This window comes from Jaculus jaculus, chromosome 10 (assembly GCF_020740685.1).
Source record: "Jaculus jaculus isolate mJacJac1 chromosome 10, mJacJac1.mat.Y.cur, whole genome shotgun sequence".
NCBI classification, from domain to species: Eukaryota; Metazoa; Chordata; class Mammalia; order Rodentia; family Dipodidae; genus Jaculus; species Jaculus jaculus.
In genome coordinates, this window is record NC_059111.1 from 84,079,148 (window position 1) to 84,101,743 (window position 22,596).

At 41.0% G+C, this 22,596-nt stretch overlaps 1 protein-coding gene across 1 annotated transcript in view; it reads right to left on the reverse strand.

The window, feature by feature from the left end:
- Nucleotides 1–17,424: 17,424 nt before the first annotated feature.
- Nucleotides 17,425–22,596, reverse strand: part of Iqub (IQ motif and ubiquitin domain containing) — a 77,537-nt gene continuing 72,365 nt past the window's right edge. Inside the window, exon 12 of the mRNA XM_004658647.2 lies at nt 17,425–17,622. Within this exon, the coding sequence (XP_004658704.2) occupies nt 17,425–17,622 (198 nt within the window). The remainder of the gene's footprint in view (nt 17,623–22,596) is intronic.

The window sequence follows — 22,596 nt, forward strand, 5'->3', positions numbered from 1 at the left end:
ATGAATAGTAACTATAATTCTGAAGAGAAAATCAAAGTCAGAGATCACACACTATTGTTGTTTGATCCCATACAGGCTCACATGTTTGAACACTCCATGGATGGTAGCAGGGTTTGGGAAGGTTGTGGATTTTCTAGAGGTGTAGTATTGTGGGAGGAAGTGGGTCAGTGGGGGCACCTTGAGGTTTTATAGCCTGGCCCCACTACTGATGATTCTCTGCCTCTGCCTCTGGCTGCGATATGACCACCTTTGCTTCACTTTCTGCCTCCATGCCTTCCCTGCCAGCACAGAAAGTATCCCCAAAGAAGCAGTTTCCTTCCTGAAGTGACATCTGGACAGGTATTTGGTCACACCAATAAAAAAGTAACATACAAAAATTATCTTATTTTAAGTCCTAACAAAATGCTCAAGTAAAACAGATTACCAGAACAGAAGAAAGCTTTAGAAGTAACCACCTAAATGGAGATTCTAATGAAGTCCCCAAGGTGACACAAGGGAGAAAGAAATTCATGTGTTCTGTTATTTGGTCTATATGTTGGTTATATAATATGTACATTTTTCAAACTCTATTGATCATTTAGGATCTACGTATTTCACACATCATTTAACTGGACAACACAACAATGCAATAAGCATACAATTCCATATGTGCATTTCATCTACTATAAATAAAATGACCCATAGATTAGTAACATTGGGATGCTTTGAATGAGCATTATATCATAGTTTGCCTAGTTTGTCATGGAAAACATAAACATTATTTAAAGAATAATAGATTACTATAATCTTTTGATTTTTCCCTCTTTGAGATGAGGCCATTCTGTGTAGCCCAGTCTGCCCTAGAACTCATGATCCAAATAAGTGCTGGGATTATAGGCATGTTCCATCATGCCCAGCATTGTAGTTTCTTATTCATAGCTTTTCTCCCAGTGTGTTCATGTTTTTAAAGCAAAGTGTGGTTGGGATTTGTCAAACACTTGAGGCCACTTTCCTCTTACACACTCCCTCACCCGAGGCAGAGAGCCTGACCAATCTGTCTTTTTCACTTACATAAGCAAGCTTTTCCATAACAATTGTTCAAAAGGAACATGCCAAAGATGGTTAAAAAGTCAGCTCAATCCAGGTGGGGTGGTGCACACCTTTAATCCCAGCACTTGGGAGGAAGAGGTAGGAGGATCACCATGAGTCCAAGGCCACCCTGAGACTACATAGAGAATTCCAGGTCAGCCTGAGCTAAAGTGAGACCCTACCTCAAAAAACCAAAATATAAGTCAGCTCAGGCTAAATTTACTCATGTAATAGTGTAGCATAAAAACTGAAGACAAATAGACATTAGATTTATTCTAAAGAGTTAATATCTCTGGAATTTTCCCCAAAGAAGACAATTAGAAAAATGTATTGCTATTATAAAATAGGCTTTTGTCTAACAAGTAATAATTCCTTAATCTTTATTATAAGACAACCTAAAAAAGTAGGGTTTTTTTTTTAGACTCATTAGTGTTTTCCTTGGTTCTTGCTATGCATAACAGAAATTCAAGAGTTTCTTCCAATTAGGAGCCAATTCCAGTTGATTTTATCCATGTCAACTTAATAATAGGTACATAGGGATGGAGAGATGACTTAGCAGTTAAGGTGTTTGCCATATATACCAGATGCACAAGGGTGAGGCAAGTACAAGGTTGCACATGCCCACTATGTGTCACAAGTGTCTGGAGTTTGATTGCATTGGCGGAGGCCCTGGCACACCAATTCTCTCTCTTTCTAAAATAATTAAATAAAAACCATAATATGATCAGTACATGTTCTCTGTGGTTCTCTATCTGTCTATCTATCTATCTATCTATCTATCTAACTGGTAAGAATTCACTGACAAAAATATCTTAAATAAAATCCATGATTTAAAAAAAAAACAGGCACATAAAATAGAACTAGCATAATATATAATGTTTATTTATTCTAATTATTGATATTTTTCAACTTTCACATTGTTACAGAATATATGTAAAATAATAAAGCCTGAAAAATTTAAGACCATATTATAGTTTTTTGTTTTGAAGTCAAATCAGTCTCCTGAAGTTTGAGAGAATTACTGGCTTTGCAAATTAGAAAACAGAGAATTAGTGAGTTGTTGTCTCCATAAAATTGCCCAGCTGCCTCTAATTTGGGAAAGATAAATACAGGTTAGGAATACCATTGGAAGCTGCCAAACTGAAGAACTAGCAGGAAGCCAAGCTGAGTGGGAGGAGAGACGAAACAATTGTCTTATAAATAAAGCTCTTGAGAACTTGAAATTTTTTCTGAGGAAGAGCTATATAGCAAGTTCATGATCATCTCTGAGACATTTGTAAGTTTCATAACTGCAAAGAATGGACAGTCACTATTTGCATTTCATATACCACTTAATTTCTGCAAACCAGAGTACTAAATTTATAAGTAAAAGGAAAGAGTAGCCCTGGCGTGATAATTTATTCCTTTCGTCCCAGCACTAGAGAAGCCTAGGTAGGAGGATCACTGTGAGTCTGAGGCCAGCCTGAGACTAAATAGTGATTTCCAGGTCAGCTTGTGGTTAGAATGAGACCCTACCTTGAAAAAATCAAAAAAAACAAAACAAAAAAAAAAAAAAAACAGGAAAGAGTAATGCAAGGGATAGCGAAGGTGAAACAGGAAAACAAGGACTATTCAGAACAAACCAAAGTGTCAACCAATAACCACACACACATTAAGAAAGCCACAAATATTGGAAGGTAAAACAACAAAGGGAAAATTGTGTTGCCTTATAAAAGTTTAAACAAGCAAACAATATTCATTTAACATATGTAGTGGACAGTCACACATAGCTGAGATGCACCTCCAAAACAGGCACAGTGATGAGAGAAAGGAAATTTATTTGAAGCTTACAGATCCAAGGGATGTTCCATAATGGGAAAAGTTGGCTGCCTTGTACAGGACCAAGCAGAGAGAGAGAGAAGCCAAAAGCAACCACCACCAGCACAGGGAAGCACACCGCAGGAACTCCAGGCAAAGCTCTCGGGCACTTTGCATATCTTTAGACTGGAATTACAAATCCACCGCACACTTTAGGGCTGAAACCCTAGGGTCCACCCACAATGGCACCTCCTCTGCCTAGATATCTAAATCTTTACTAAAACTGAGTTTATTGGGGACATCCATTAAAACCATCACAACAGATACTAGACACATACTATGTTCCACACATGTTACATATATGCACTAAGTTTCAACAATCCTGATGCTGAAGTATTGCTAACTTCACATTACAGAGAAATCATGGAGAAAGTGTAATTATTTGTGAAACTTGCTAGCTGAGTTTCTTGAGCATGTGGATAATATTTTATTACATATTGGTGTATTATTTTACTACATATAAAGTGTAATGATGTGAATATATTTAAATGAATGGGCTAGATATAGTTGGGCTGACTTTAATAAATGCACAGGACTAGACTGAGTGAAAGTAGGATAGTAAAAATAAAAATAAAAAAATACCAGGGAAAATTCTAGCCTGCCAAAATGTAAATAATGACAGTCATTCAACAAACTATTAGGAAGAGAAATTTAAAAAAAAACCTAAATCTCCTTTCATTACTTTGGTATCTAAATTGATTTACAAATTGAATATTGACATGAAATACAAAATTCCAGTAAAGTATTTTGTGTATATCCTAAAACAATATACATCCAACATGTACAGAACTATTTTTACTAAATTACTGTGTTTATTGAGGGCAGTACAAAGCCAAGGAAAGGCACCCTTGTGGCTAAATCTCACATGGAGGGCCTGGAAAAAACCTTCAGAAAGAAAAGAGAGAAAAGTAAGTTCAAGGAGCTCCTATCATGTAAAAAGCTGGAGGGGATAAAGAACCCATGTGGAGAGTAAGGGCAATTGGGGCCTTCCTGGATGGGCCTGGGCCTGGGCCTGGGTAGAGCCAACCCAGGCCCAGCTGAGGGAAAGACTCACAGCTGGAAGTTCCCAAGTGGTCAGAGGGTCTACCTTCTCCTTGCAAAGGTATGAATAACCAGATCCTCACACTTCCAGGGCAAGCACACTATCCACCGAACCATCTCCCAGCATTCTCACCACTTCACTTGAGCTAGCAATGATGAAACATCTCTAAATTCAGTTTTGATATGTTTTTAATTTGTTTTAACATTATATACAAATGTAAACTCTCTAGAATCTGAGACACATCACTCTCAGCATGTGCATGTTGGGACCGTATTTTAATTCTGCTTTGTGTGTGGGACTGAGGGAATTCAAATTCAGCTTCTGTATCACAAACATCCTAGAGCAGCTGTGCACAAGATGGTATGAAAGGAAGACGTTAACTCTGTCATTAATACAAACAATTCATATCTAAAGGGTCATGACTGAGTATGTGTCTCCCTTTCCTGATTATATCAATGCATATCATTTATAGCAATACCTTCTTCTGAAGCATCAGGACTAAAACAACAAGTATATGTGTTTCAAATTGACATTACAGATACACAAAGTGGTGCATGCATCTGGAGTTCATTTACAGGGGCAGGAGGCTCTCTAACATGCTCATGCTCCTCTGTCTCTGTGTGCCTCTTACTCTCTTTCTCAAACCAAATAAATATTTCTTAAAAAATAAAATAAAATAGCATTAATTGATAATGCTATAATATTTTTATTTATTTTATATTTCTGTAAAACAAAAATATTTTTAAATATTCAGTAAGTTACATTTATGTTGGTAAAGATTATCAGAATTCTCTCCAAACCAGGATCATTCCAAATACTATTTTCTTTTAAAATTTTTTTGTTTGAGAGAAAGAGGTAGATAGAGAGACCAAGAATGGGCATGCCAGGGCCTCTGGCCACTGCAAACAAACTCCAGATGTATGTGCCACCTTGTGCATCACGTGAGTACTGGGGAATCAAACATGGGTCCTTAGCTTTGCAGGCAAGTGACTTAACCACTAGCTGTCCCTCCAGCCCCCAAATACTATTTTCTTAACTAAACTTTTTAACATTTAATTTAGAAGCAATATAATATTTTAGTTCCCACTGACACAAGAGTGCCCTGACTGCTACAGAGGTAACCAACTGTTTTCTGATTGGATTTGAGGCCCATGCCATAGGAGGGAATTCATACCTTGTGGTGGTCTAAATGGAAAACCTCCCTCATGGCCTCATGTGTTTGTGATTAAGCTTCATACTTAATCCTCAGCTGATGGAGTCTTTGGAACTTTGTTCTCCAAGTCTTTTTAGTGGAGACTTCTGGAAGTATGTAGCTGGAGGCTGGCATTGAGGTTTATTAGTCCTATTCTGCCAGGTGTTCAAAGGGAGCTCATTTGCTCTACTTCCTCTTTGCTGATTTATGGAGATGTGGAGGACAACAGTTTTGTTTTTTTTTTTTTTTTCCATACTTACCCCTCCATGATAACACTTTCCTTTAAAACTGTAAGCAGAAACAAACTTCCATAATCTCCTTCTGGTTGTGTGTTTTCTCCCGCATCAAGAAGGGAACTTGTCGCGAGCACTCTCAAAGATGATTGGTTGAGAGGATTCCGCCCACGAAGGTCAATAATACTCAGATGCTGGTGTACTCGCAAAGGAGTTTACTGGGATGAAAGTCACACACAAGCAAGTCCAAACTATCACAACTAATATTATAGCTAATATAATATATATCCAAATTATATTCATCACTACTAACACAAGAATATTTCTAATGAGTCTAACATGTATACAACCTGATATCGCGAGACTTGGGACGCAGTATATTTCTGACGTCACAACCTGGCGACGCGGGGTCCGTGCTCCGACTTTTTCTCGGTTCGCAGTTTTCAAGGCGAGTCTCAGTCGACTCGGTCGTTCGGACAGCGTGTCGGGCAGATGAATTCGGATCAGTGATGCGTCTCGCGGAGGTCTCAGTCCGGACCGCTGAGCAGCCGTTCAGTCAGTCATAGTGTCGGGAGGACTGGGACAACGGCTGCTAAGCAGCTGGGTTTTTTGTATTTTCCACTACTTATCTAGGGTTGCACACACACCTTCTGGTAATCTCTTACTATGTCATTGTACTCAGCTTTTTCTTAGATTTTTGCTTACAAAGGTTGACTTTGCAATTTTACTCTCACACACAAAGAAAAACAAACTTATTTATCTAAACTGTCCCTGGACCATATGCTGGTCCTTACATGCTCATAACAGAACTGCTACATGCCTGGTACTGTAAACTTGGTCCAAAGACCATTCCTGGGAGGCCATAGGTCCTAGTGGGAAAACTACTAAAATGAATATATTGTGCTTCTAAATATTTGTGTTTGGGTTCATATATAAATGCTTCTATTGAAGGGACCAAACTGATTCTATGACAGGCTTCAGTAAGGGGCCACCTTAACTAGGCCTAAGTTTTGGTTTCCCAGAGAGGTAGGCAAGACTTCTGGGAAAAACCATGTACAAAGGGTGGGCTGTTAATCAACAGTGACCCTGACATGTAGCCAGGGAAGATAGCTGCCATTTTGTGCTCTGGGGGCTGAGTCAGTTCCTGGAGACATGTCCAAACATGCCCAAACATGTCCTTTTTGCACACTTTTGCCCCAACCAATCAGAGACATACAACTGTAACTGCTGCTTGCCTAGCCAGAAGATTACCTAAACTGCCTGGAATTCCCCTAGTTGTGCTTAAAAAGAGCTTGCATGCTCCTCTCACTGTTGCCATTTTCTATGAATGGTTGACCCCCGCATATTGGCTGATTCTGCAAAATAAATGCTCTTTGTTTTTACATACTATTTGAGTCTGGGGTCTTTCTTCAGTGATTCTCAGACCTTTACATTTGGGGGCTTGTCCAGGAGAACTGGAGACACCCCCTCCAACTCAATAATGGAGCATTTTTAGGGGAACAATTGGTTCTCCACTGACCAGTGAGTTGCGGCACTCCTCCGTGTTGTGTGTCTCTGTTCTACTGTGTCCCTTGTTTCTCTGGTAAAATCAGGTGTCCAGACACAATCTGGAGGCCCACAAAGGTTGGGTGGATGTGCCAATAAATGCCTCTGGGCCAGGGAGTTCCAAGAACACTCTGGACCCCCATCTGTTGGAGCCTGAGAGCTCCAGTCTGACTCTGGTTTGGATAAATACTGATGGGTCGTGCCCATCTGGCAGAGCCTATTCATGGGATAGGCTGTTGTCAGCTTTGTTTTGGTTTCTTTTTCACTTCCCGGGAAATTTGTTTCTGTTTCTGTGTGTTTGTGTCTTGTTCATCCTTTTTTTTTTCTTTCTTGTGAGACACCAGGGGACAAACAGCAAGTTCCACCCCTCTGGACCTAGTCCAGTCACGCTTGAAGGATTTCTGACACCTGACAGATACTCTGGGTTTAACAGTATGAGCACAAAACCTAACCATCTTTTGCAGGAATAAATGGAGGACTTTCAATGTGGGATGGCCAGAGGGAGGCACCTTCCACCTGCCCACCACTTACAACGTTAAAGGTATTGTGTATGGGAATCTTTGGCATACTGACCAGGTCCCATACATCATAGTCTGGCAATATCTAGTGGAAAGCCCTCCTCCTTGGTTGAGCCCCTTTTTGCCACCAGCCCCAGCAATCTTGTCAATCAAGGAGTCAGGACCACCGAAAGACTGCAATCCACTGGTCCTGCCCCCTTCTGTCCCCAAGGAGGACCTCTACCCACCTCCCTATGTACCTGCCCCTGTGCCAGAACCCGTACCAAAAGTGGTAGCTGCTGATCCAGACCCAGTAGAAGGAGCAAATATGATGAGCCCTCCCCATACATGGGCCCAGACCATGAGACAGGCAGACTCCACAACGATTGTGCTACCTCTGTGGGCAACCGCCCCCTCCCCATCAGGATGGCCAACATTTTGTGACTCATATCCCTTTTTCTACCAGTGACTTATAAAATTAGAAGACACAGAATCCAAAGTTTTCTGTCAAGCCCTCGGCCCTCCTAGACTTGTTAGATTCCATAATGAGAACCCATCAGCCCACTTGGGATGACTGTCAGCAGCTCTTACAGGTTCTTTTTACTACAGATGAAAGGGAGTGAATTCTAGCTGCTGCCCCCAAGCTGGTTCCTGGACCTAACGGTTAGCCCACAACTGTGCAGGCTACATGGATACAGCCTTTCCCTTAATCCACCCAGGTTGGGATCCCAACAGCAGGTAAGGAGAGACTGAAAGTCTACCACCAGATTCTCATGAAGGGTTGCTAAGACGCTGCAAAGAAGCCCACAAATTTCTCTAAGGTAGGACAGGTTATATAAGGTAAAAAGGAAAGCTCAGGGGCATTTTTAGAGAGACTACTAGAAACATAGCAGACCTATATGCCCATGGACTCAGAAGCAAGAGAAAACCAGTCTGCCATGAACATGCCTTTTTAAATTTTTTTTTTTATTTCTTTGAGAGTGACAGACACAGAGAGAAAGACAGATAGAGGGAGAGAGAGAGAATGGGCGTGCCAGGGCTTCCAGCCTCTGCAAACGAACTCCAGACACGTGCGCCCCCTTGTGCATCTGGCTAACGTGGGACCTGGGGAACGGAGCCTCGAACCGGGGTCCTTAGGCTTCACAGGCAAGCACTTAACCGCTAAACCATCTCTCCAGCCCGAACATGCCTTTTTTCAACCAGGTGGCACCAGACTTCCTCAGAAAACTCCAACAACTAGATGTTTGTGAGTAAGCAGATGTCAGAACTTGTAGCAATAGCAGAAAAAGTTTATAATAATAGAGACTCCAGAAGGCAAATGGACTAGAGGATTAGCCAAAATATTACTGGCTGCCATGGGGAAATCTGACCCAAGGGAATTAAAAGTCATGCATGGCTTATGGAAGACACAGGAGAAAACCAGCCCCACAATTGAGGGGGTAAGGACAATACTGACCCTGTCTCCAAAAGGACCAATGTGCTTATTGCAAAGAGATGGGACATTGGAAAAATGAATGTCCCAAAAGACAAAGGGACAAAAATCCTAAAATCCTGGAAATAGGAGAACTCTGTGACTGAGGGTGTCAGGGCTCCTGTCCCCTCCATGAGCCCTGGGTAACCTTGAAGGTGGAGGGTAAACCAGTGACTTTCCTGGTCAATACTGGGGCTCAGCATTCTATCCTGAAACAACCTTTGGGACCCCTGTCCACTAAAAGGACATGGGTCCAAGGAGCCTCTGGGATAAGTCCATATTCATGGACCACCCAATGAGAAGTGGACTTAGGAATGGAATGGGTAACCCATTCATTCATGGCCATCCATGGGTGCCCATATCCACTCCTGGGGTGAGACCTCTTGACTAAAATGGGAGCACAAATCCATTTCAACCCCAAGGGAATCAGAATGGTCCTGTATATGTGTTGACTGTGTCCCTGGAGAAAGAATATAAACTCTATACCTCACCCTCTCAAGGTACCCCTGAAAGCCCATATCTGAGGGAATTATAGGAAAGGATTCCAGGTTTATGGGCAGAAAGAAATCAGATTGGGCTTGCCAAGCATCAGGCCCCAATCATGGTCCAACTGAGGGCTAATGCTGGCCCAAACCAAGTCTTCCAATACCCTGTGATCTAAGAAGCCAAACAAGGTATAACACCTCACATAAACCGACTTTGGGAACAAGGGATATTAGTCCCTTTTCAGTCCACCTGGAATACCCTCCTTCTGCTAGTAAAGAAACCCCACTCCAATGGCTACCAACCCGTGCAGGATTTGAGGAAAATTAATAAATGGGTAGAAGAGAACCATCCTATGGTGCCAAACCCATACACTCTGCTAAGCACCTTGCCACCTGAATGCAATGTGTACACAGTGATGGACCTTAAGGATGCATTCTTCAGTCTGCCACTGGCCCCAGCCAGCCAGCCTCTGTTTGCCTTTGAATGGAATAATCAATAACATGGATTCAATGGGTAATTAACATGGACCAGATTGCCACAAGGATTCAAGAACTCACCCACCATTTTTTGATGAAGCACTCCATGAGGATTTGTCAGGCCCATGCCCAAATAACCCTCTTGCAGTACATAGATGACCTCCACATAGCAGACTCAGATGAAGGAGCCTGCTGCTCAGCCACCGAGGCCTTGCTGATAGAATTGGACTACATGGGATACCAAGTTTCAGTGAGAAAGATGCAGCTCTACCAGAGGGAAGTAACATACCATGGGTACATACTCAAGTGGGACCAATGCCTGTTGTCTCAATCCCACAAAGAGATAATCCTCAACATCCCCCACCACAAAAACCTAGCAACAGGTACGTGAGTTCTTGGGGTTGGCAGGGTTTTGTAGACCCTGGATACCCAGATTGACACAAAATGGCCAAGCACCTCTATGAGGCCATGAGGGGATAAGAAAATTCCCTTGAATGGACCTCAGAAAGGGAAAAGATCTTCCTCCAGTTGAAAAAAGCCCTCCTTGAAGCCCTGGCATTAGCTTTGCCAGACATCCACAAACTTTTCCATCTTTACATTGATGAGAATAAAGGCATAGCTAAAGGGGTATTGACTCAAACTCTCAGCCCTTGAAAGAGGCCGATTGCTTACCTAGCAATGAAATTAGACCCAGTAGCAATGGGATGGCCCCCATGCCTCTGAATAATAGCAGTCACCACCTTATTGGTCAAAGACTCAGATAAACTAACTTTGTGCTAAACCCTGAGAGTTACTACTCCTCACACTATTGAAGGAATGCTACAGCAGCCCCCTGACAGATGGCTGACTAATGCCAGACAGACTCATTAGCAGACTCTTCTTCTCAACCCTCCATGGGTCCAATTTGCTACCATTCAGACCCTCAATCCTGCAATGCTATTACCTGATCCAGATCTGGACAGTCCCATACATGACTGCTCAGTGATCTTGAGTAGTTTACAAAGGCCGCAACCAGATTTCAAGGACTTTCTCCTTAAAGGGGCAAAGCTGACCTAGTATACAGATGATAGCAGCTTCCTTAAAGATGGTGTCCGGTATGCAGGAGCTGCAGTGACCACTGAAGAGACAACTATATGATCAGAAGCCCTCCCTCCAGATATGTCTGCCCAGAAAGCTGAATTTATAGCCCTAACTAAGGCCTTACAACTAGGCCAAGGAAAGAGACTTAATATCTATGCTGATAGTCATTATGCCTTTGCAACAGTACATGTTCATGGGGCCATTTATAAAGAAAGGGGACTATGGACAGCAGAAGGAAAAATCATTAAAAATAAACAGGAGATTTTGGACATCCTGCAAGCTAAATGGCTCCCCAAAGAAACAGCAGTCATGCTTTTCCCTGGTCACCAGAAAGAAGAGGATCCCAGTTCTAAAGGGAAAAACAGGGCTGATAAGGCAGCATGAGAGGCAGCCCTCCAGGTTGCTTCCACCCTGGTGGCAAAACTACCTCCTATGGTGATGCCAACCTTACTGGAGATACCAACTAAGAATAAGACTGCCACAACTGTGGCCAAGAAACTATTGGATGACTTAATTCCAAGGTATGGTTTACCTGTTCTTTTGGGGTCAGACAATGGACCAGTCTTCATCTCACAAGTAACCCAAGCCATAGTTAAAATTGTGGGGACAAATTGGAAGCTCCATTGTGTGTATCATCCCCAGAATATTTAAGACAGGTAAAAAGAATGAATCAGACTCTAAAGGAGACCCTAACTAAATTAACCCTTGAAACTGGTGTTGACTGGGTGTCTCTCCATAGCTTTGCCCTTTTCTGAGTTTGAAACTCCCCTTATATGAATCTTTGTTCAATTGGTCCTCTTGGTTAATGACTTTAATTTCTGCCCTAACTAGTCCCCTTATTCTCTTACTTTGGACCTTGTATCATTAATACTTTGGTCAAATTTGTTAAGGATTTCTTAGCCACAATACAATTAATTGTTCTGAAACAACAGTACCAATCTTTGGAGACTTTGGATACATCTCAAGGATTCGAGATGAGACCATACTCAAGAAGGGAATGAAGGGACCAAACTGATTCTATGACAGGCTTCAGTAAGGGGCCACCTTCACTAGACCTAAGCTTCAGTTTCCCAGAGAGGTAGGCAAGAATTCTGGGAAAAATCATGAACAAAGGGTGGGCTGTTAATCAACAGTGACCCTGACATGTGGCAGGGGAAGATAGCCACCATTTTGTGCTCTGGGGGCTGAGTCAGTCCCTGGAGACATGTCTAAATATACCCAAACATGTCCCTTTCATGTCATTTTGCCCCAACCAATCAGAGAAATACAACTGTAACTGCTGCTTGCCTAGCCAATCATGTTAGAAGATTACTTAACCTGCCTGGAATTCCCCTAGTTGTGCTTAATAGGAGACTGCAAGCTCCTCTTGGGGTTGCCATTTTGTATGAATGATTGATCCCCACATGCTGGCTGATTCTGCAGAATAATGCTCTTTGTTTTTACATACTATTTGAGTCTGGGGTCTTTCTTCAATGATTCTCAGACCCTTAAACTATCAGCTTTGGTCAGAAATTTCTTGCAGTGGGCAGCAGTTACTACAGTCTCTTAACTGGGCAAAGTGCTGAGAATAAATGTTGAGTGTTTAGTCGTAAGTAGGACATTTTTATCATTCAAGGTTGAAGGGACATTGCAAAAGAGGAAGGGGAATGATGTATGAGCCAGAGAAAAGAGTGTGGTGGAAAATTGACTTCTGGGCATGACATGACCATGGTCAGTTGACTCATAAACTCATAGCAGCAGTACCCAAACAAGATTGGGCCTGCCAACATTCCATCATGGATAAGGGAGGGTCTCTTGAGGTCTTGCCCCTCCTCAAGGACATGATGACAATCAATGGTTACTGAGGGAGGAGGAGCCATTTTCTTCAGTGGTGTAACCATTGGTAAATTTTTCCATGCTCCAGTAAATAATTCTCCTACAATATGTGAGCAACACTAATTAAACTCATTGAGTCATCAAAGCTAACAACAAAAAAAGTCATGAAATAAGGAGGATGAGCTGAGTAGAGGAGGTTCCATGGGAGTGAGAGTGAGACAAAAGAGAGTTATGGTAGGTAAATGCAGTTGAAATATAGTCTATGCATGAATAAAATTGTCAGAGTAAAAATAGAGTAAGTTGACTAGGATTTCCATGAGCTTAAAGCACAGGTAGATGGGCATATGATAGAAACCATCACTTGTCTGGTAGTTGACTGCATCAATGTTCTCCCGAATGAAGTGAAGTTTAGGTTGACTCTGTCTGCAGGAGGAGGACAGCAGGAGAAATAGGAGCACCTTCAGAGGCTTTCATCGGCCTTTCCTGCTATCACAGTAGGAGCCCTCACCACATGGGGCAGGAACTGTATGTGGGAATCTTGTCAGTAATTGATCATATGTATTCGCACTTTGTATACTGGAACTGGGTAAAGGAAAACAGGACAAATCTGCCATCACAAGGAAAATATTCAAGTGAAGAATCAATGTATCAGCCCATCATAGGCCTCTTTCCTAACCAGTGGGCCCATATGATGCTGTTTCAACTCCAGGATTAGAGTCATTTCAAGGCCAATGTTTGTGAACACCTAGGAGGTCAGTGCCTTTGCCTTTCCCAGGTCAGTGACCCCTGATAAATAGCAAAGATACCCCTGGAGACAGCTTGGAAGACCATTCACTGTAAGCACCTCAAAGAGTCCATCCATTTATACCTGTGACTGGGCTTACATGTGAGAATGCTGTAAGTGGTTGTTATTCTTTACCACAGAACTCTCAGTAGCTTGTTCTGCCCTCCAGAGCTAAAATTTCTCTTCTTAGACAGTAGATAGAACCATAATAGCCTATAGTAATGAGTTGGGTAATGGCCTCTATGTGCTAGCACCCAAATCCTGTGAATGTAACCTTATTTTTGATAAAGGATCTTACTTATAAATACAGCTAGACAAGATGAATATAAGATCATCCTGGATTGGCTCAGTGGACCCCAAATCAAACAACAAGTGTCTTTATAAAACAGAAAAATGAAGAGGCAATATGAACACAAAAGCATAGGTCTGGATGGGATAGCCAAGGAAGGCAAGGAGTATCAAAAGTGACCAAATGCAACTAGAGAGATGACAGGATGTCCCTTAATGATTCCACAGGGGACTGGGAGTATAGTACAGTAACAGAGAGCTTGTCTAGAATCACAATGTCCTCAATTTGATGTCCACATTTCAAACATAAAAGATTCCAAGGAACGTACCACTCTGATGACACCCTGCTTTAAGACTTCTGTCTCCCGGAACAATTTGTTCCTGTTGTTTTAAGGCATAAATTCAAGATAATTTGTTACAACCACCATGGGGAAACTAATCCAGCTGCTCATTTAATTCCTATGAATTTGATTGCCAATGCTATAAATTACAAATTGTCACTGTTGTAAATCCCAGTGGGGCCAAATTATTCTCCCTAAGGCCTCTTTTTTAGTTGCCTTTTGTTTTTTAATGTTACTGTGGTAAGAACATTTAATGTCTACTGCCTTAGCATAGTTTGGGATATGCAGTATTGCATTATTATCTAGAGGAGCAAAACTTCACAGCAGATATCTATAATGTGTTTATTTTTCACCAGTGAAGTGTAGACTTACTGATTAGCAGATTCTATTTCTCATTCTAGCCCCTTCCAATCCATGAAAACAGCAATTCTGGACTTTGCTTGAGTTTTGTTATTCTGGAGTCATAAAATTATTTGTTTGTCTTTTTCTGACTAACATTTCATTTAGCATAATATCTACAAGGTTTATCCATAATCACATACTGCATAATTCATTTTAAAGACTCCATTCGTTGATAAACATCCAAAATGATCCTTAATTTTGGCTGTTGCAGAAGGTGTTTCATAGAACATAGGAGAAATAATATTTCTTTGAGATACTAAGTATCCAGATATGGGATTGCTAATCATACGCTAATTCATTTTGTATTTTTTGTTTTGTCAGCAAAGTGACTTCTGTGGTTTGAATCTGAACTGTTTATGTTCATGTGTTAAAGTTGATGGGCATCTGGGATGTAATTGAATCATGAGGGCTCTAATCTCATCAGGGGATCAATGCAATGGTGGGGTTTATAGTCTGGTGACATTACTGGGAGGTTATAGAAACTAGGAAGTGGGCCCTAGTTAGAAGAAGCAGGTAACCAGAATGTGCTTTGGAAGGATTTAACTGGTCTCCTTGCCCGCTCTCTCTCCCTCTCTCTCTCTCTCTCTCTCTCTCTCTCTCTCTCTCTCTCTCTCTCCTATTTCTTTACTTTCCCTATATATTGCTCACATCTCATAACATGTCCTGTTCTAAATTAACTCTTCCTGAATTATGCCATTTGGGGTGTGCCACCTCTGGATACATCACGACTCAACATCACACACAGATGCACAGACATTCAATAACTAAAGGTTCTACCTTCAGATTATTGAAAAGGGAGTGGTTGTGGTTGATTATTTTCAAGGTTATTCTGCCCACAGACTCTAGCATTGTCCCGTAGGAGCCTTCCATCCCAGGAGAGCTCTGTTACGCATCATGTGTCCTAAGGTAGGATGCAGATATTTTGCTTGTTCAGAGTTTCATTTGTTTGTTTGTTTTTGCTTGGTTTTTTGTTTGTTTTTCGAGGTAGGGTTTCACTCTGGTCCAGGCTGACCTGGAATTCACTATGTAGTCTCAGGGTAGCCTTGAACTCATGGTGATCCTCCACCTCTGCCTCCTGAGTGCTGGGATTAAAGGCGTGTGCCACAATGCCCACCTTTAGAGTTTCATTTCTTTTCTTAGATTGGGAGAAGATGAAAATGGACAATAATAGATAAATATTCACATCCATATTTCAAAATGTAATCTTATTTATCAATGTTTTAACAAAAGAGATTGTATAATACTTCCTCCTATCCATTTGCTAATTACTCTCCTACAGTTATCTGTTATCTTGAGCAAATTTTTCTCACTGAAGCAGGGAGAGGTGGAGCATGTCCAGCACTCAGGAGGCAAAAGTAGGAGGATCCCCAAGAGTTGGAGGCCAGCCTGAGAGTGCATAGTGAATTCCAAGTCATCCTGAGCTACAGTGAGACCCTACCTTAAAAAAACAAATAAGATGACTTCCAGTTAAGATGGCGGCATAGGTACCAAGCCAAAGCAGAGGCAACCTACAGAATGGGGAAAAAATCTTTGCCAGCTATATATCTGATAGAGGATTAATATCTAGGATATACAAAGAACTTAAAAAGATAAATAATAAGAAATCAAACAAACCAATTAAAAAATGGGCTATGGAGCTAAATAGGGAGTTCTCAAAAGAAGAAATACAGTTGTACGAGCCAAAGGAAGGGTAGAACTCCTTACAATGTGCTCCCTCCAGACATAAAATGGCCTGGATACCCATGACCTCATAGTGCCTGACACTACATACACAAGACCATCATAGGAGGAGGAAAAGATCATGACATCAAAATAAAAGAGAGACTGATTAAGATGGGGAGGGGATATGATGGAGAATGGAGTTTCAGTGGGGAAAGTGGGAGAAGTGAGGGTATTATCATGGGATATTTTTTATAATCATGGAAAATGTTAATAATAATTGAGAAAAAAATAAAATGAATAAAATAAAAGCCAGATGTGGTGCCACACACCTTTAATCCCAGCACTTGGGAGGCAGACGTAGGAGGATCACTGTGAGTTCAAGGCCACCCTGAGACTCCATAGTGAATTCCAGGAGAGCCTGAACTCTGAACTGGAGTTAAACCCTACCTCAAAAAATCAAAAAAATAAATAAATAAATAAAAGTAAGTGATGTTAAGGTTAAAGTACTTATAGCTAGGCATTGGTGGCACACGCCTTTAATCCCAGCACTTGGTTGGCAGAGGTAGAGAATCTCTGTGAGTTCAAGGCCACCCTGAGACTACATAGTAAATTCCAGGTCAGCCTTGGCTAGAGAGAGACCCTACCTCGAAAAAACAACAACAAAAATAAAAATAAAATTTTTTTTTCATTGAAAGTTTGACCAAGGTTTTGCTTGGATGTTTGTATTCTTTGTATGTGTGTGTGTGTGTGTGTGTGTGTGTGTGTGTGTGTGTGTGTGTGTGTTTCGAGATAGGGTCTCACTCTAGCTCAGGCTGATCTGAAATGCACTATGTAGTCTCAGGGTGGCCTCAAACTCATGGCAATCCTCCTATCTCTGCGTCCCAAGTGCCGGGATTAAAGGCGTGTGCCACCATGCCCAGCGTAGATATTTGTATTTTAACTATAATGCATTTAATGTTTTTAATGTAAAAGTTATAATTTATTCTGAGTAACAAGATAGCAGTTCAATTTAATATGAATTTCCTAACATTTATGTAACAAGTTTTCCTGTTAATATAATGTAATATGATAGATACCAAAAAAACTAAATAATTAAAATGAACAAAAGATAAAATTGCATTTTCACATTATAAGACCTCTGTATTACTCTATTAGCAGTGAGTAAAAATGTTCATAGTCAAATAACTACTGCAGGAAATGCTGATTATAAGTGCCATGGGCTTCTATAATTTTTGGTGACAGATCTGGGCGATATTTACTTCTGATCTCTTCCATTTCTTCATCTTGACATACAAATGAAGCTAGCACTGGAACCTGAGAAAAATAGTTCTTAGCCAGGATATGTTTGTGTTTGATCTTGTGAAGAAAGAAGCGTCCATAACCCTGTTTAAAAAAGAAAGGGAGAGAGAGAGACAAAATCAAATTCTTTGAAAAGCCACGGACACATTGACACATTTTGTTAAATGAAAACACTGTCATGCCTTGGTGTCTTTGCTTCCCTTTCAACCCAGAATGCAATATTTCTTTTTTCTTGCTTTGTCTATTATCTTTCAGGACTCGGACTTTGTCATGCTTCAAGCTGGACAAGGTGTCCAAACCATTGCCTGCTATTAATCCTACATTCTTCTCTCTTGCATTTATTACAGCCTTGGTCTTCTTACATGAAATAGAGTTTACCCAACTTTCTAGCCTTTATGCTAGCTGATATTGGCATGTAACAAATTCATGAAGGCTTATACACACTTCTGTGGTTTTTTGTTTTGTTTTGTTTTGTTTTGTTTTGCTTTGCTTTGTTTTGTTTTGTTTTGTTTTTGAGGTAGGGTTTCACTCTAACCCAGGGTGGCCCTAAAGTCACGGTGATCCTCATACCTCTGCCTCCCGAGTGTATGTCTCTCTCTCCTCTCTATCTCTGTCTTCTTGCAAATAAATAAATAAAAATATTTTAAATAAATAAATACAATCTATTTTCTTCATTACTCTTAGACCTATTTTCAACCAAATTACAAATTCTACATATAACTACTCCTTAATTTTATTTTCTGAAAGCTAAAGATCTCTTCACAGGATCAAACATAAAAGTAAAAGAACACTCTGGAGAAAAGATGAAAGATCTGACATTCTAACAGAAAGTGTTCGGCAAGAATATCCTGGTTTAAAGTATTTCCCAGGCACAGTTACTATGTGAGATAACCAATGCCCAACACTAATCTGAGATCATTAAGTGGCCTATTTAGTCTTCAAAGCTTCCCTACAGTTAGACAGCACTATTTCCTTTTCATACAAGAGAAAACCAGAGTGTTAAGAATTAGCAAATGTGCTCAATGCTGGCTCATGACAGACACAGCCAAGTGCCAGATCAGAGATGCTTTCACTTTTTCTTTTTTGACTAATTCTACATTTTATATAATCTACTAAAATTTTATGAAACACAAAAGGCAGAGGTTATTTCAAAATTTATTTATTACATGTGTGCACCAGGGCCTCTTGTTGTTGCAAAGGAGCCCAGGTGCTGACAGCACTTTGTGTCAGGCTTAAGTGGGTGGCTTGGGAATTGAACCCACATGGGTGGGGCAGAATTTGAAAGTGAGTGCCTTTGGCTGCCAAGCCAGCTTCCCAGCCCATAGGCAGATTTTAAGGTCACGGAGTTGGTTAGGGACAAGGGCAATAAAGAAATGGGACAGGACTGCAGATTTAAAATTTTTTTTTTCTTTTTTTGAGAGTGACAGACACAGAGAGAAAGACAGATAGAGGGGGAGAGAGAGAATGGGCGCGCCAGGGCTTCCAGCCTCTGCGCCCCCTTGTGCATCTGGCTAACGTGGGACCTGGGGAACCGAGCCTCGAACCGGGGTCCTTAGGCTTCACAGGCAAGCGCTTAACGGTTAAGCCATCTCTCCAGCCCCTACAGATTTTTAGAGATGACTAGTCCAACTTTGGCCAGTGTACATGACACAATGAGCTCACAAAACTAATGTTCTTCCTCATGCCTTTCCCCTGATGTATTGCAAGGAATCAAGATTATTTTCACACCTAAATGTTTTCTACTTTCTAGGATAACAAATATCTCTGTGCATTAAGGGGATTCTGGAAATGCTTTAACTTGCTGCAAAATATAAACTATTCATTATCCAGAATAGACATTTGTGCTTAAGGGGTTTTATAGTTGAAAACCATAAAATAGCAATTTTTTTAGTTCATCTGAGTGAGAAACTTTGCTCCATTTGCAGTCAGAAAGCCAGGCATCGTGAAGTTAGAAATGCATGTGAATAAAACATGTAATTTGAGACTGCAATAAGTTGATTAAATACACAAAGGACCTTGTGTGGATTAATTGAAGAAGAACGAGAATATCAGCTTTGGGAATGAGCTTCAATTTCATTTTGGGTCCTAGATGAAATGATATTGCTTATATTGGCTGTGCTTCTAGTGATTAACTATTAATGAAGCAGCTTAGTTTACTAAACATAACATGTAACATAGCTTTCATTTCTTGGTGCCCTTTCTTCCAGTGTCTAGAGTCAAATCTTTAATAGCCTGACTTTTTAGAGCTCAGAAATTACTTTAAGATGGGATAAAAATGTAACTAGTTTCTTCTCTTTACATCATTTCCTTACTTCTTCCAAATAAAACCAGACAGAGAATAGCACTCAAATATAAATACATTTGATGGCACTCCCTTCTTGTTCTTTAGCTGACATCTCACTTGGAATTAAAAGGTACGTCAATCTAACTAACTAAAACGGAGCATCAGGATCCCCTCTGGGGAACCTTTACTGGCTGAGTGTGAACAAAACTATAACAAACTCTTCAGGGGCCCCTCAATATTTTTCATCAAAATGTTTTACAGATTGCATCTTGTAAGTTACTGAAATCTAATGGTATTTAATTTTGCAGTGTTTACTCCACTCCTAGTGGTTGGAAACAAGTGAAAGATGAAACCTCATCAGCACAATTGTCATTTTGTTCACAAAATGAACGAATTCATTTGATGATTGACCATTCTTTTTTTATATTTTATACTTTATTTATTTGATTGATTGACCATTCTTTTTTTATATTTTATACTTTATTTATTTGACAGAGAAAGAGGGAGAGAGAGAGACAGAGAGATTGAGAGAGAGAGAATATGAGTGTGATCCCTTGTGCATCTGCCTAATGTGGGTCCTGGAGAATCAAACCTGGGTCCTTTGGCTTTCCAGGCAAACACCTTAACTGCTAAGCCATCCCTCTAGCCCCAAATGACCATTCCTTTTTTTTTTTTTTAATTTTGTTTATTTTTATTTATTTGAGAGCGACACAGAGAGAGAGAGAGAGAGAGAATGGGCGCACCAGGGCTTCCAGCCACTGCAAATGAACTCCAGACCCATGCACCCCCTTGTGCATCTGGCTAATATGGGTCCTGGGGAATTGAGCCTCGAACTAGAGTCCTTAGGCTTCACAGGCAAGTGCTTAACCGCTAAGCCATCTCTCCAGCCCCCGACTGACCATTCTTCAGGCAGACTCTTGCTGATCAACTAGATGACGGCCCACAGTTTCCATGATACCTATATAGTGGTGATGTGCATTTATGTATTCAACAAATACTTATTTCTGTAATATAAACATTTTCAATAGCATACAAAGTAATAGGGTCGCTGTGTTATCTTCATGCATGCCTATCATGTGTTTTGCCATGTTCACCCCATTACCCTCACTATTTCTCTTCTCCTTCCCTATGATGCCCTCTTCCCCCTAAATAGTCCTTCTACTCTCACGTGTTATATTTTCGTCAAATTTAGAGTCCATATATGAGAGAAAGCATGGAATTTATCTTTCTGAGAGTGATTTATTTTGTTTAACAGAATAATATCCAGTTCTATCCAGCTCTCTTTTTTTAATTGTAAAATTTTATTGAAAACTTCCATAAATATAGACAGTATACCATGATCCTAATACCCTCCCACCACTCTTCTTTTTCCCCTACAAAATCCCACCTCCAATAAATCCCTTCTTTCCAACTAGTGTCTCATCTTTTATTTATTTATTGATTTGAAAGCAACAAATACAGAGAGAAAGAGGCAGATAGATAGAGAGAAAGAGACAATGGGCACACCAGGGCCTTCAGCCACTGCAAACAAAGTCCAGATGTATGCACCCCCTTGTGCATCTGGATTACGTGGGTCTTGGGGAATCGAGCCTCGAACTGGGGTCCTTAGACTTCACAGGCAAACACTTAACTGCTAAGCCATCTCTCCAGCCCTGTCTTTTTGCTTTATTATTAATTTTTATTTTATATTAGTTATAAATAGCTGTTATATTTTATCTTCTTGCCCCAGCTCCCACTAATCTGGAGACCTCAGTGGGGTTATGGGATTCACTATGGGGTCATGAAGACCTCGGTCAGCCCCTGTGGGATAGCTGAGGACCATTCTTCAGGGTATTCCTACCCATTCTGTGACTCTTACAATCTTTCTGCCCCTCTCCCACAATGTTTCCTCAGCCGTGGCAGGCCTGTTGGCATTCAGATTTAGTGTTAGTGATTTAGTGTCTAGAGTTTTCTTTAGCCTCTGGAATTCTTTTTTGATAGGTTTTGATTGGTTGCCATGTTTTGTTACCATCAGCCTGGGGCTGGCTGTCAGGCTAGCAATAAGAGCAGTGTTCATGTGGTCACTCTCCCTGAAATTTCTCCTGGGCCCTGGCAGAGGTGGTAGGTGGCACACCTCATAGTGGCCAGTGTCCAACTACTTGCCTTCTTTATGAATCTTGCTTCTCCTCCATTTTCTCTGCCACCTGTAAAATAAAGCAGATTCTCCAAACAAGAGAGAGAGCAGCTTGAGTGAAAGGGAAGTATGCAAATTTGGGAGGGGTGTGTGTGTGCGTGCGTGCGTGTGCGTGCGTGCGTGCATGTGTGTGTGTGTGTGTGTGTGCAAGCCCACTTTTCTTCTCCAGAGAGCATCAGGGGCTTCTCTTTGAACTCTATGAGTTTCCCAGCAATGGGTTTCTGATTTGCTTTCCAGTATCAGATATGAGTTCTCTCCCAATGATCTGGCCTCATGTCCAATCAGAGAACTGCTACTGTACATGCTACTATTGCACAATTGTGTTCTTCTTGCCTGGCTGGCTGATTTCATAGTCTGCAGGTCTCCTGCTAATTCGTGCTGTTGGTGACCATTTTTCTCCAGCAGCTCCCATAGGCATTTGCAGCACTAGGAGGGCGGAGTAGGTGGGAGCTAGTTTCCCTTTCAGTTCCCACATGGTATTGTGATGTCCTGTGACCATAGTCAATAGCGTCTTCAGCAATAGGGCCTTATCTTTTTAGTTCTGGCAGGTAACCAAGTGCTTTGACAATAGCCTACATTGTGCTGAGCAACCTAATTCTAG